This window comes from Myodes glareolus, chromosome 17 (genome assembly GCF_982192425.1).
Source record: "Myodes glareolus chromosome 17, mMyoGla1.1, whole genome shotgun sequence".
Classification (NCBI taxonomy): domain Eukaryota; kingdom Metazoa; phylum Chordata; class Mammalia; order Rodentia; family Cricetidae; genus Myodes; species Myodes glareolus.
The window spans coordinates 49,308,278-49,322,489 of NC_142042.1; the positions used below are offsets into that span (position 1 = coordinate 49,308,278).

The following is a 14,212-nucleotide window of genomic DNA, read 5'->3' on the forward strand; positions in this document are numbered from 1 at the left end:
GCTCAGAAACAAGACAGAATCTCTTGTCTCAGCAGAGGCCTTCCCATGACATCCCATCAGCCCTTGGCTTCGGAACTTCTCAGGGGCACACAGACCCAGACTCATTCTCTGGGCACCTTCTAACCCCACAGGCAAATCTCCCAGTACTCTGCAAACCGTAGGCCTGTTTTGCCTTTCTTTGCTTCCTGATAGAGGGACCCTCTGCAGAGGGAAGGGGGGAGTCTGTGTTTTGGAGGTCAAATGACTAGGTTTTAATCTTGTACTGGCCACTTTCTAGCTGTGTGACTGTAGACAACTTGGTTGATCTCTGTGCACCCCAGTTTCATCATTTATAACGTGGAGACAGAGGTAGTACCTACTTTACAGGGTTACTGTGATCATATATGTGCTTGGAGTGGAGGCACTAAGGAAGATATTCGCACCCTACCACCGTGCTGACCACACGTGTGCTGACCACCGTGTGACACAGTCTGCGGCATATTCTAGCTCTATGCATTGCACCTGGAGGGAATGCTGATTGTCATTGCTACTGCTGAGGACAGGCAGGTAACTAGCCTTCAATGGTTGGATGGTGCTAAGTCAAACACGTCCATCCCTTGAGCCTCCGGATATGGACTTGTGAAATAGGGAGAAACAGCTTCGGAGAATGGTCGTGTGTTTTAAACACTCTTGCAGCATGGCCAGTGTGCATGGAATCTTAGTATTCTACGATTTCTTATAAAGAAGAGACCAGAAGAGAAGACCCTATCTATCTAAGAGAGGACGAAAGAGAGATCAGATCAATTCGAAAGACAGAGAAGCAGGGAGCAAGAAAAGTAAAATCATTTATAATAGACTCTGGTTCGGAGAAGGTGACAGGAATGAGGGGAAGTACTATGAAAGAGAAGGGGGAAGGAAAGGCTGCGAGGCAGGAAGGGTTGGTGTGGTGTGAGTGCTGGTGACCCCACACTCTGGAGACTGAGTCAGGAAGACTGCACAGACTGGCCTCTGCCTGTGACCTGCCACAAGAAGGCCGTGACTGGCTAGCATGTGTGAGACCCTAGATTTGATTGACACCATAGAGTGGGCAGAAGTAGACCCAGACTTGTTAGCTAAGGAAAGAGCTAGGCAGAATAAAGATGGGCTGAGAGGACAGCTGGTGGGGGCTTCATGGTTGTCTGATGAGGACTTCTCTCTAGCTCTTGAATGCCCCTTCTTTCCCTGTCCCCAGGAAAAGAGACACTCAGCCCTCTGCACTGAGTGCCGAGGTCCCGCCAGGTCTCCGGACTAGCTGGGTTCAGTGGACCTGCAGGCTTATAGTTCTTGGGGGCTAAAATGATGTCCAGGATTCATTATTTAAGTCCCAGTAGTGACAGCTTGACGGTCTGGCCTGAAGTAGTTCTCATGTCAGGACCTTTGCTACCCCTATAGAGATGTTTTCTGGGACCCTTTCAAGACCCATCTTCAGGTTCTATGACTACAGATGATTCAGCTGCTGAACAACCATTTGGTGAGTCCAACTGAGTTCCTACCTGAAGGGTAGTGTGACCCCAGCAGACTGCCCAAGCTATGGATGGGTGCTCAGCCTGTGCATTTGGTCATCCTTGCCTCCCAGGCTGGAGAGGGCTCTTCCTCCTCCTGTGCCCCATGGTCACGTGGCTTGGGCTGTAACTATTCCCTTGAGATGCATCAGTAGGTCAGGGGAAGGAGGACTGGAAATGGCCCAGTAAAAGGCTTGGGCCCCCTGTAAACACAGAGCAGGGGCCTTTGAAAGCCCAAAGCACTTTTATGTGCTAGTTAAAGGGCCTTCCTGTTGTGTCGCCAGGATTTACGGGGAGGTGAGGGGGGGATAGGGGGCGGTGAGGCCAAGTGCAGCCTTCATGCGCTGACACACTGACTTCCAGAGGAAAGGGGAGGAAGGGAGGGCCTAGGAACTTCTTGGCTGTCACACTCTACTTCAAGAAGGGACTGGATGCCTTGAAATCCTGAATCATCTGTACCCCCCGCCCCCAGTAGGGGCAGTGATGCTGACCAACACCACAAGATCAGTCCAGGTCAGTGGCATCCACAGCCAAGGAGGAGGCCCAAGACACTGGTGGAGCTCACGGGGTGGAGTCAAGAAGTGCTCAGAACTACACAGAACTAAGACAGTGCTTCACAGGAGAGGGTTCCGTTCTGAGACCCTTGCCCACGCTCAGTGGCTCAGTGTTGCATGCCAGCATCAAGGCACTCCTGGGAGTGTCTGCTCCATCACTTCATGAGCAGGAGACTGTCAGCTTGCCTTCCTATAACGTCTGATAAGAATGTGAATTTCAAACAAAAACCTGACAAAACCTACAAGCTACCCCCCCTTGGAACAGTGAGGTCCACAATCTGATTCCTTTTTCTCCCTGGCAGAAGTGGGCTCAGCATGTGGGAACTGGGGGAAAAGCTCCTCCCTGACCTGTGTGGAAGGAGGAAGCTGCTGGTCCTTGCTCTTCACAGCCCTCTGCTCACACACTCAAGAGCGTCAGTTCACGACCCAGATCCTAGGTGCCTGTGTATAGGACCGAAGGAAGAAGCTGCCATTCGTTGGTGCTCTGGCATTAGGCTTCGAGCTGGTGATTTTCCGACCTGTTCTCTTCCATCTTCCTGCCTCCTTGAGTTGGAGACACTCTTCCCCTCACTTTGCTGGGGGCAGTGGTGTCCACTGTGCCTTTCTCCCTGAGGCATGGCTAGTCTCTGTCATAGTCCTCATCCCTCTCTTTGCTCCGTCTGTTTCTGATTCACTTCATCCTCGGTCTCCTACCAGAGAAGCGGCGATCACAGACACACTCAGGATCTGGCATCCTCGGCTCTGCACCCAGGCAGAAGGATTTCTGCATTGGCCTCACTGTGATCCCTGTCCCAGTCTTCTGGCCTGAGGTGGCCATGAGGCCTCAGGCCTCTGGCAATCCTTCCCTGTTGCTTCTGTTCTTCCTCTGCTCCTCTGTGACCCTATTGAGTTTCCCCAGGTCTGGCCAACCAAACATGCCATATGGGGGAGAGTTACATTTCCTGTATATGTGTCAAAATATCTGAGCGGATGTGAAATAGATCAGACAAGTATAAAAATAAACTTTTACAGGGTGACTGACTACTCCCCTCCAGGGGGAACCAGTGATTCACTTTTCATCTTGGGCCCAGAAACTTGGCTGGAGCCTTAGGGACCACTCTCCACACGTGGCTCCCTACAACCATCCTGCCTCACTTTTTTTTGGGCTTAGGGCCAGCTTCTCTCTTGATGGCATTCTCCCCAGGGTCCCGGGTTATGGAAACCCCTCCACAATAGACTGGCAATTAGCAAGGCACCTTCCTGGGCCCCAATCTCTTGTTCTTTCAGTTCCGCCCTTTCCTCTAATAACTGTGACACTAGAATTCAGGGTCCCAGTCTCAGCTACAGTGGAACTACTCCATCACCTCTTCATATAATCAGAGCGCGTGGTGAACACATATTAGACACCCTTTGCCTATTGTGTGAGTGAGCCCTTCTGTACTAAAGGGCAGGGCCTCTTTATCCGGGTTATATTCACTGCATAGTCTTCTCAGCCATCTGCTTCTCAAAGTTGTATGTTGTTGAGTCATCTTGTCTACCTTCCTGCTCCCAGCTAATTCAGCATCTCTGTGGGCTACCTGAGGCTGATCCTCTCTTTGCTGATAGTCGGCAGAACTCAGCGTTCTTGGCTCCCTACTAGAAATGTCTCCGTAGATGTAGCCCTGAATCCTGTACTCAGTCCACATGCTCTTGCACGGACGTGGGGAGGGGGGGGAAGGTCAAGTGGAAAGCATGTGTTGTAGTTTGGGACCGCTCAGGATAGTCTGTCACCTGGAACAGCCAACCCCCGGGATTTCTACCTTTCATGGGTCGCTGGACCCTGTCAGGCCAAGAACCTAGCCTTGTTATGACTTTAATCTTGTCCCAGCAAGGAGCAGGAGGGTCTCAGTGCTGGAAACACCATGTTCAGCACACAAGCTCTGTCAAGACCCAGAGGCTAGGGGCTCATTTCTGTTTCCCCACAGGTATTTGGTTTGGAGAGTTACTCCATCTTTTCATCTGGGTACAAACTGGCAGGAGAGGACCTGAGATTGTCTTATCTGACTCCTGCTCGGCTTGCTAATTCTGGGTCATTGCTGCACATGCTCAACTGAGCATCTCAACTGAGCCTGATGTCTGGTGCACACCTGCCATCCTACCAGATAGCCAGTGAGCTTGGGCCCTCAGCCTCAGTTTAGCCAGGCCCTCCCATTCCCTTGTCTCCTACCCACTGCTAACCTCTTTTGAGCAGCTTATATCTAGACTAATTGCAAATTCTAGAGATGGACTCAGGCCTGCCGTTGGTCCTGGATCTGTATCTTAGGTGGGAAGTGGTACGGGAGAATTGTCTGTATTCTGTCAATCATGTTTTAAATAAATGCTGATTGGCCAGGCAGGAAGTGTAGGTGGGAAAACCAGACAGGAAGTGGAAATGATGCAAGGAGAGCAGCAGAATTCTGGGGAGGAGGAAGTTGATTCCTCACACTCCTGCCCAGATCACCGAAGCAGCAGGCTGTGAGCTGCCCCACTGAAAAAGGTATTGAGCCACATGGCTAATATAGATCAGAAAAATGGGTTAATCAAGATGTGAGAATTAGCTAATAAGAAGCCTGACCTAAAGGGCCAATCAGCTTTATAACTTATAGAGTCTTTTGTGTGATTTTTCTCTGGGACTAAACAGCTGGGGGGGGCCGGGCAGGACAGAAACACAAACAAGCAAGCCCTCTCATGTTACAGGGAAGACACCACCCCAAAGATCTAGGGACAGCTTCTGTGTCTTTGATTCTACCTTATCACATTTTATCAAAGCTGCAGGATAGAGGATTCCTGCCACTCAGGCTGATGTCATAATCTTCAAAGGAATAGTCAGTCACCTTGGAGTGACTTGGAAATCATTCATCCAACCCATTCAAGTTCCACACTCTTCCACGCAGCCTTGTGCAGGTTGGGCGCTTAGCTGGGATGTTCTTGTTACCTTCCGTGACTCCTTCAGCTCGTCCCCAAACCCCTCCTGAACAAAGCCCTCTGATATCCTACCCTATACCCTTTGGTGCCAGTAGCTTCTTTCTCTCCCTAGTAGCAGTTTAGGCACGAAAGTGGCAGGCTTATGTGTCTCCCAAAAGATGTACCTGACTGACCTGGCCCAGCCCAGAACCCATTTCAATGTGGGTCTTTATGTCTATACCCCAAGCGTGACTGACAAGGGGTGAACAGAGGAATGGCTAGCAATCTGTGAGAGGTGGGGTTCCTTCAGGATAAGGCTCAGTACCTGAGATTCAGTCCTGTACGCCAGACTTCACAATAGTTTGGCCATGCCTGCTAAGGAGCTGGCCAGGGAGGCCACTAGTGACATCTAGTGGCCACAGCTAGAGTCACACGGTGGGAGTTGTGTTTGGCTCTGGGACCAGGCTACTAGGCTACTCTAGCTGACTGGGACAGGCTTCTGACTTCTCCAGGATGCTGGGACAGCAGCATGGGGCAAGGATAGGGTTGTCAGGCATGAGAATGGAGGTCTGGATAGACATTATGCCTGCTTATTGCCAAAAGAGCTTGTCTTATTCCTGTGCTCTCCCGCCTGGTTCCTCTGGGTTCTTGGAGTCGCATAAGATCGGCCATCTTTCTCTTGCTCAGAGAGTCCTCTAAAGAGCTGTCTGTCCTACCTAAAGTTAGGCTTGTGGGCTGTGGAGCAACCTCAAAAGACCTCTCCTACAGACGCCAGCACAGGGTAGGCCGGAAGATGGACCCGGTCACAGGATTGAGGACTTGTGGCACTGGGCTCTCCTGGGCTTTATGGAGGATGGGCACGCAGTGTGCTTGAGATGTGCTTCTGAGCAATAAGGCTCCCCTTGAGGTGGAGGCAGCAGGGAGTTCCTAGAACCAAAGGCTGTAGGCTCTCAGCGCCCCTGGGATAAACAACTCTCCGGACGGATCCCACTTTCCCTAACAACCCTTTCCCATGAACTTTTTCCCACTCTTGAAGAGAGGATGGAGTTCTCAGAGGAGCAGTCTGCCCGAGTGTTTGTTGTACTTCACATGAACTTGAACTTCTTCTTCCTGCCCCTGCATCTCCCCTTCTTTTCTCTCTTTGTCCCCTGCCCTGGTGCTGCTCTCTGGCCCACTCTGTGGGTTTCTCCTTGCTAACTGTTTCCCCTTTTGACTTTCGGATGCCTTCCCCCTTCTTTCCTGCTTCCAGCTACTTCCAGGTCTTCCTGGTTTGACTCCCAGTTGCTGCCTCATCCTGGCACTCCCGACAAAGCCAGGCTGATATTCAAGGGCAATAACCACACTTTGTTGAGGGGTCCGGTGGACAAAGATCATAACTTTCACCTGCTTGATGAGCCTTCGTACAGTATCAGAGAGGAGGCAGCAGCAAATTCACTGTACCCTGCATGTAGCAGGCTTTCTTTCTGCCCACCAACCAGCTCCCCAATAAAGACAAGGAGACTCAATATTAGCTATGAATGCTTGGCCTTATCTTATCCTGGTCTACTAGCTCTTAAAACTTAAATTAACCTGTTTCTCTTCATCTGTATTTTGCCTCAGGACTTTTTAGCTTTCTTTCATTCTGTATGTCCTACTCCGTGTCTTTCTGTCTGGCAGCTGCCTGGCCCCGGGACCTCCCTTTCTTTCTACCTTGTTCTCTTCTCTGTCTTCCTCAGTCTCTCTCCTCTTGTTTATTCTCTCTGCCTGCCAGCTCTGCCCATCACTCTACTTCCTAGCTATTGGCCACCCAACTTTTTAATTAGACCAATCAGGCGCCTAACCAGGAAAAGCAAGATATCTTTGCATCATTAAACAAATGTAACACATCTTTGCCTAGTTAAAGCAATGTCCCACAACACTGCAGCCCCCTCAGGTGTCAACGAACTCACCCCATCTTCCCCTCTGAGCTGGACCAGTCTTCAGAAGCCTGCTCTGCCCGTCCACCTGTACGGATAGCAGCATGTGGGGAGTCACTGTGAGCATATTTACAGGTGTAGAGGGTTCTTTCCTTACTGGTCCAGGAGCGACAATAGGAACTCCCATTTCCATCTGTAAATCGAATCCTATGTTTAATATCTCTGTAGCTCAGATGCTGTGGGTTCACATAGCAACTTCCAAAGGATGGTGGGAACTGATCATCTTTCTGTTGTCTAGAGGTGCAAAATGAGATCTGAGGATTCACCCAGCTAAAGGCAGGCCCCAGGACAGCTGGTTGATGAAAGGTCTAATTGTATGATTTCTTTGCGCCAAGGTTCAGTAGCCCACCCAGCAGTGATGGAAGAGCCCAGAAACCGGAATGCTCAGACCTGTCCTGGAGTATTCTCCCACCCTGCCCATCTCCTCCTCAGACATTGCACTGGTCCCCAGTGATGCTAATGCCTTTTGCAGTGTTTTTAAGGGAAATCTGAATGCATGGCGTTCCACGTTCTCTGCACACATTCATTGCTTTCCCAAGTCACAAACCCACTCACTCCAGATGATCGTCCCTTCTAATTATGACAATCGTTGTCTGGTTGCATGCTCTGATTTCACAATTTTATTTACTCACGTTAGCTGAACAATTAAGATAAGCAGCTATACGGTGGGGAAGAGACTTAGAATATTTCCTGGCTCCAAATAGGAATCCAGTATCCAGACAGGTGCTTCTTCTGTCCCCTTTGGGAGGGCAGTGGAGACTCCAGGGGAGTAGTGACCATTTCTCTTAGCACGTATGGACACCACTAACTCAGCTGTTACTGTCCTCATGGCCCCAAAGTCTCTGTCATAGGTATACCTGTCTACACAAAGTTACTAGCTTTGGAGAGCTGAGCCCGTGTAAGGGCTTTCATGGACTTCATTTTGGGGAGCTCAACTCAAGTGGCCATCTCCAGAGACTTCTCATGACTGGGGCAGCTCAAGTCTGCATAAATGGTTTTCGGAGGAGAGGTTAGGGGCAGATGGCTGACTTCATCTTCATCCTGGATGCTCCTGGCTCCCTCCAGAAGCCCTGCACCTAGGGCAGACTGCAAGCTATTCCCTTCCCTGCCTCACCTTCCTCTGTTCCCTGAAAAGGCCACTTAGAGCTGGCCCTCCAGAAAGCCTTTGTGGGTTAATTAGTTCTGCTTGGGTATCTCCTATAGGATAACTTCAATCCTGTCTATCCAATGGTTTGTCCACCAGGGGGTCCTCCTCTCGAGGAACTGAGGATTCTTAAGTGACTCTTCAGAAACCAAACACAATCTCTCTTTTCATCCGCACAGATGCCCACATCTCCACCACGGAGCCCATAGCCCCTCCCACACTGTGTGTACACTTGCAAATTCAGACTTACTTCACATTCTCCTGGGGAACTGGCTATTTAAATAAGTATTATAGAAGAGCCTTTGGTAAAGCCTGATATCACTTTCTGTTTTATTTTGTATGTAGTTTTGGATTTTCCTCTTTCTAGAGGAAGAGGCAGGGTGAAGGAGAGGCTGCAGGCAAGTTTATATCTTTCCCCAGTCTATGTACTCAGGTCCTGCACGACCTTGCCTGGCTCAGTGTGACTAAATTGCATCTCTTCTACCAACAAGTACAAGACCATCTGTAGATAAAATTTGGTGTACTGGAGGCATCATGATGGAAGAGACTCAGACCCTGCTACTGAGAGTCAGAGGGAGAGGTGGAGATGTTTATGCTGGGTACACCAACCAGTGAAGGAATGGCAACATGGAGGGATGTAGGATTACCTTTGCCCAAGCCCAAGCAAAGGCTTCATGGAGGAGGCAATTTTTAAGGCTGACAGAGTTTGCAGGATGAGTTGGTAGAGTTCGAAACAAGCAGGGGCAAAGACAGGTTCATGTGGCTAGAGTGAAGGATGAAAAGTGGGGAGGTGGGGAGGATGGGGTGCTGAGCAAAACACCAGGCTATAAAGACCTCAGGTGCCCCAGCAGGAAAGTTGCCAAGAGCAAATGAGTTAAACTCAGGGGACTCACAGTAATTTTAGGACCATTCTTTTGACCGTGGAATGAGTGGGTCCGAGGAGATGACAGTGAGTTCAGAGCGGTGGCTATAGGGAGGCAAGAGCCTCAGTCACTGGGGGCAGTGGGGATCATCAGAGAGATGAACTCTGGAGGACTTTTCAGGAAGAGGGAAAACAGCAAGAGCTTCATTGGCTGGAATTCCTGACATGTGAGTGCTGGGTCATCTAGGACCAGAATCTGGGTCATCGGCCAAGCACGAGAGCTCAGGAGCGGGAGAAGAATGAGTGGAGGTGACAGTCCTGGTCCTTATGGTTATTTCTTTCAACTGCTGTTAGATGTCAAGGTCAGAAGGACAGGTGAAGGTTGGCTAACCCTGGGACAGGGTTGGGGTCGGAGACTGGAAGGGCAGGCTCAAGAAGGCCATGGTGACTGTCAACATCGTCATCCTCTGTGGAGTCAGAGTAGCAGGAAAGGGAAAGGAGAAAGGCAGGGAGGAAGAAGAGGAAGGGAAGGGAGACCCGAGGGAGCCCCTGAAGCAGCCAGCACACCCATTAGGGGCATCAGCTCTTCTCTAGGCTCGCTCACTTCTCAGCCAGGACAGTACCACCCTTGCAGGCTACCGCGTGCAACACCTGGAAAGGGTTTAGCTCAAGATCAACAACGCACTGCAGGGAAACTTGCCAAATACAACACTCAAATACCGAACAAGCATCCTACCCCTTATGTGCCTCTGCACACCAGAGTCTGCTCAGTGCCTGGCACACGGAAGACACTGAGTAGATGTTGGATCAGGAGGCACGGCGAGGCCACCACGAAGACACAGCTATGTGCCTCTGTAGGACGGAATGAGCCTGCACATTCCCCTCCCACAGGCAGGAATTATCAAAGCATCTTGTAGGTCGTGTGGATTACGTTGAGGCTATGGATATAAGACAAATGTCATTAGTGCTCCTGACCTATCTTTCGGTGCAGGAATTTCTGGAGCTCTGTGGTCTTTCCTGCTGACATCAAGAAAGTACCCAAGGCTTGTGCTGAGAAAATCGGCAGAAATGCTGTTGTTGTGGTACCTTTTCCGTTTCTCTTTCTCTGTTTCAGCTCTCTTTACATTTTATTTCCTGGTCACTTCACACCCCCTGCCCCACCTCTTCTCCCCTCTTTCTCATAAAGGGAAGATGCTGTGTGTTTACAATGTCCCTCGGCTGTCCCTAGAGTTCTGCTATGGAAATGAGCCCTCCCATAACATTGTGACATCACTGTGCATTAGCTAGTGGCTGCCCAAGTAGGCTGGACCCTTGCCCTGCTAGGAGCAGTGGCCCTCTCATGACAGGCTCACCTATAGGGCCCTTTACCTTCAGGGCAACTCCCAGAGCATGGATCCCTCCTGATTTCTCTCTGGCCCAATGTACCTCACGGTCAAATTGCTCCTGGGCCGAAGATGCAGCCTGAAGGTATCTGGAAAAGAGAGTGTGGCCACACTGAAGAAGCTGGTTTCTCAGCACCTGCAGGTGCCGGAGGAGAAGCAGCATCTGCTGTTCAGGGGCCAGCTCCTGGCTGATGACAAACACCTCTCGGATTACAGCATCGGGCCCAATGCCTCCATCAACGTCATCATGCGGCCTCCGGAGGAGGCAGCGCTGGACAAGACCGGCCCGCCCCAGCCCCTGTGGCTCCAGCTGGGCCAGGTCCTAGGCAAACATTTTGGGCCTAAGGATGCCAAGGCAGTGCTGGGGCTGCTGAGGCAGGAGTACGAGGAACGTCTGCAGAGGCTGAGCCCGGAGGCCCTGGAGCAGTTGGCGGGCCATCTCCTGGCACAGCAGCAGCTTGAAGAGCTGGCCGAGGAAAAGGAGGACCTGGCTGCTGCCTCTGAGCTCCAACAACATGATGGAGGAGGAGAAGAGGAGGAAGAGGAGGAGGATGGGAAGGAGGCTGCTCAGCAAACTGGTCCACCCTGCTCTTTTACTCACTAAACTTCCCCTGGCCTGATTCCTCCGTGTTCTCGGGCGATGTTTCTCATTTCCTTCCCCCGATGGAGACACATTCATCCCTCTTATTGAACCTTTAAGAAGGTGGAGGGTATCTGGATCCTTCTACACCCTCTAGCCTGTAGGTCCTCGTCTGAAGTGCAGAATGATTCTAGTGCCACCAGTCTCTGCTACAAGAGTTCTGGACGAGCCAGGGTACCCTAGAGGGATTGTCAAAGTTCACCCCAGCTCTGGGGGGAGCAGCTTTGCTCAAGCCTGGCTCAGAGAAAGGCTGCCTGGCTCTAGACAGAGCCTCTCCTCCTCCAAAACAGAAAGACAGTTGAGTCTGTTGTCTGTCCTCCTCATAAACTCCAGACCCCCAGTAGTATAGAGAAAGGGAAGGGCTCTTAGCTGCCCTCGAACTCTCGTGAGAATGTTCTTGCTGTCCTCTTTGTGCTTCCATAGCTTCAGAGATGGGACAACAGGGACAGAAGTCAGGGAAACTGGTAGCATGGGCCAGTCCTGGGGCTCACAGAAATTCAGGTGAAGCTGCAGAATGACAGGAAACAATGGCAGGAAAAATGGTCTGCAAGTGGCACACTCATGGGGGCAGTTATGACCTTTGCACACTCATGGGGACAGTTATGACCTTTGCACACTCATGGGGACAGTTATGACCTTTGCACATAAATGAGGACAGTTATGACTTTTGCACACTCGTGGGGACAGTTATGACCTTTGCACACTCGTGGGGACAGTTATGACCTTTGCACACAAATGGGGACAGTTATGACCTTTGCACACTCATGGGAACAGTTATGACCTTTGCACACTTGTAGGGACAGTCTGAATAGTTATGACCTTTGACACATTCTCAGTATTTAAGGTAGCGCTGAACTCCTGATATCTGGCTGGGTTTGCTCAGTATTCCTTTGGAAGAAAACAAAATCAAACAAAACAGTACCAACCAGGCCCCATTTCTTCATGGGGTCTATGGCCTCAGTGAGAGAGGTACACAGGAAAAGCAAAGCGGCGTTACGGCAACAGCACAGCCTACACAGGCTCCATGTCCTGGTGCTTCCGACTTGCAGAGTATGCCAGAACAGGTCTTTTGTCTTTCCGGGGTTAAGAAGACAGCCCTAGATGAGAGCCAAGGAGCCCAGTACTGTGTGTGGGTGGGACAAGTTCAGGGTTGCTCAATGAGAACCATAGTCCCTCATTTGCTGTTGAAGTCCCCTACTGTACCTGCAGAAGTCCTGGGCGCTGGAGACAGAGACTTGCAGAGGGCAAAGGGAGATAGATGCTCGTCAAGGGACAGGAAGCAGTCCTGTTGTTCTGGGAAGCACTCTGCCCTCGGCCTCTAGGGCCCTTGACTCTCAGCTTAGGCCAACCGATATATTGACTGGAATCCTTCCCCTGTAGGATGCTGAGGCTTTCCACTTGTACCATAGTATCCACTCACCCCAGAGACATCAATGCAGGCAAGAGGCAAAGATGGTATAGTTGGGAGCAGTGTTTTCTAGCAGGGAGCTCCGCAGTAATGGCGGGAAGGGCCTGGGGATCCTCTACTGGGAAAGCCTGTTTGGTGGCGTTGTCCTGTCATTTCTTGGCTAGAGACAACTTCATTTTGCTGGTAGTATTCAGCTCTACCATATCTGATAAGGGGAGAAGAAAGTCAGGATTCCGAGGGTCTGAATGATCTCCTCCTGGACTCACTGCCCACAGGTGAGGCTGGGGTGGGGTCCAGGTTGCTTCAAGTTCCTATCCTGATCTCACTCTCATTCCTGGGCCGTTTGCCATCTGCTGGGAGGTCTCATGATGGGTCTGTGAATTCATTTGTGCTGGGCCAGTGTCATTTGCCAAAGGGGACAAGCTTATTATCTTTACATTAGGGGGACTAACAGTCCGTTTCCAGGAAACCTCTGAGAGATAAAAGTAAGTGGGCTGTTTTATTCTCCTTGCTGAGAGAAACTGGCATGAGGGACAGGCAAAGCCTTTGTCTCCTCTGGTGAGTCCTAGTGGCAGAGAGCAAGGTAAATCAGGTAGCCAGCCTCCTGCTCCTATGGCGAGCAGTTCAGGGAGGATGTGTCCAGTCCTAAACCGGGAAGAAAAAAAGTTGGATCATCCTTCTATCTGCGCTGTGTGTCTCATACTACTGAGTCCATCCTTCCCAAGGGCCCTCCTGCCCCATCTACTCTCAAAAGCTGAGCACCAGAGAGCATATGCTAACATGAAGCTTGGCAACATTGAATTTGTTAACTTCCCCGGAGATGGTGTCACTCAATGCAATAATTCTTGTTGTATAGTTATGGGCTCTGTTTCTGAAATGAATTAACATTTCTAGTCATCAGGGAAAAGCAGGTGCAGATCTATTGAAGACACACAGGGTGCATCAGTAATGTGGACCACATCCACAGCAGACCCCGAACTCCCACGTGAATCCTGCTGTGTGTGGATGACCCCAGTTCTTGGGTCACCCGCCACAAGGTCTCTCCATTATGCTAGGAATGGGTGGAAAGGCTGTCTGTTTCCTACTCTGCATCGCCACTTGGGAGGACAATAGGAATAGAGATCAAGCTTTTTCTGAACGTCAGCTTTGTGCAGACAGCTTGTCAACTCCTCATGCTATTTCTCTCCTTTCCCATGAAAGGGCGTGCATGTTACTAGCGGTAATAGCATTGCTCTTGGGACAGCTTTGTGTTCCTGTCCACTGAGAAACTGCACCCTCCATCATTGCTCCCTCCTGGTTCACCTACCCGGAGTCCCAAACCCCTTTGGTCCCTGCAAAACTAGTTCTTATTGAAATAGGAATGGCGTCTTGGCCCATGTGCTATCGCACCATTTATTTATTTCATCAACAAACATTTTTGGGCCTCTGTTATTGACTTGTATCAGTTCTATTGAGATTCCTTAGGCTTGGGTAATTGTCTTTTGAATATTAGATGCCTCCCATAGGCTCATGTGTTTGAACACTCAGTCCCCTGTTAGTGATGCTACTTTGGAAGAATGTGGGACCTTTAGAAAGGAGAGTCTTGCTGGATGAAGTAAATCTTTGAAGGCAGACCTTTGGTTTCTCTAGTCTGCTCCTACTTCCTGCCTAATGTGATTAACTGTCTCGTGCTTCTGCCACTGTGGACCACTTACCTGGACTGTATCTTCCTTCCTACATTGTGTTTGTCAGACATTTTGTCACCACAATGAGAAAAGTAATGGACCACAGAAACATGCTGACTACAGTTTTGGAATACTGGAAGTTCGAGATCAAGGTGCCAGTCAGTCTGTCAAGCTGCTCCTCA

At 50.3% G+C, this 14,212-nt stretch overlaps 1 protein-coding gene across 1 annotated transcript; it reads left to right on the forward strand.

The window, feature by feature from the left end:
• Positions 1 to 10,191: 10,191 nt before the first annotated feature.
• Ubl4b (ubiquitin like 4B) lies at positions 10,192 to 10,939 on the forward strand. The gene has a single exon (XM_048443482.3). The coding sequence runs from the start codon at positions 10,356 to 10,358 to the stop codon at positions 10,920 to 10,922; it is 567 nt and encodes a 188-aa protein (XP_048299439.1). The 5' UTR covers positions 10,192 to 10,355; the 3' UTR covers positions 10,923 to 10,939.
• The last annotated feature ends 3,273 nt before the right edge of the window (positions 10,940 to 14,212 follow it).

Excerpts from the sequence above, each read along its gene's own strand:
- Ubl4b (XM_048443482.3), top strand. The coding sequence starts at position 10,356 with ATGTACCTCACGGTCAAATTGCTCCTGGGCCGAAGATGCAGCCTGAAG.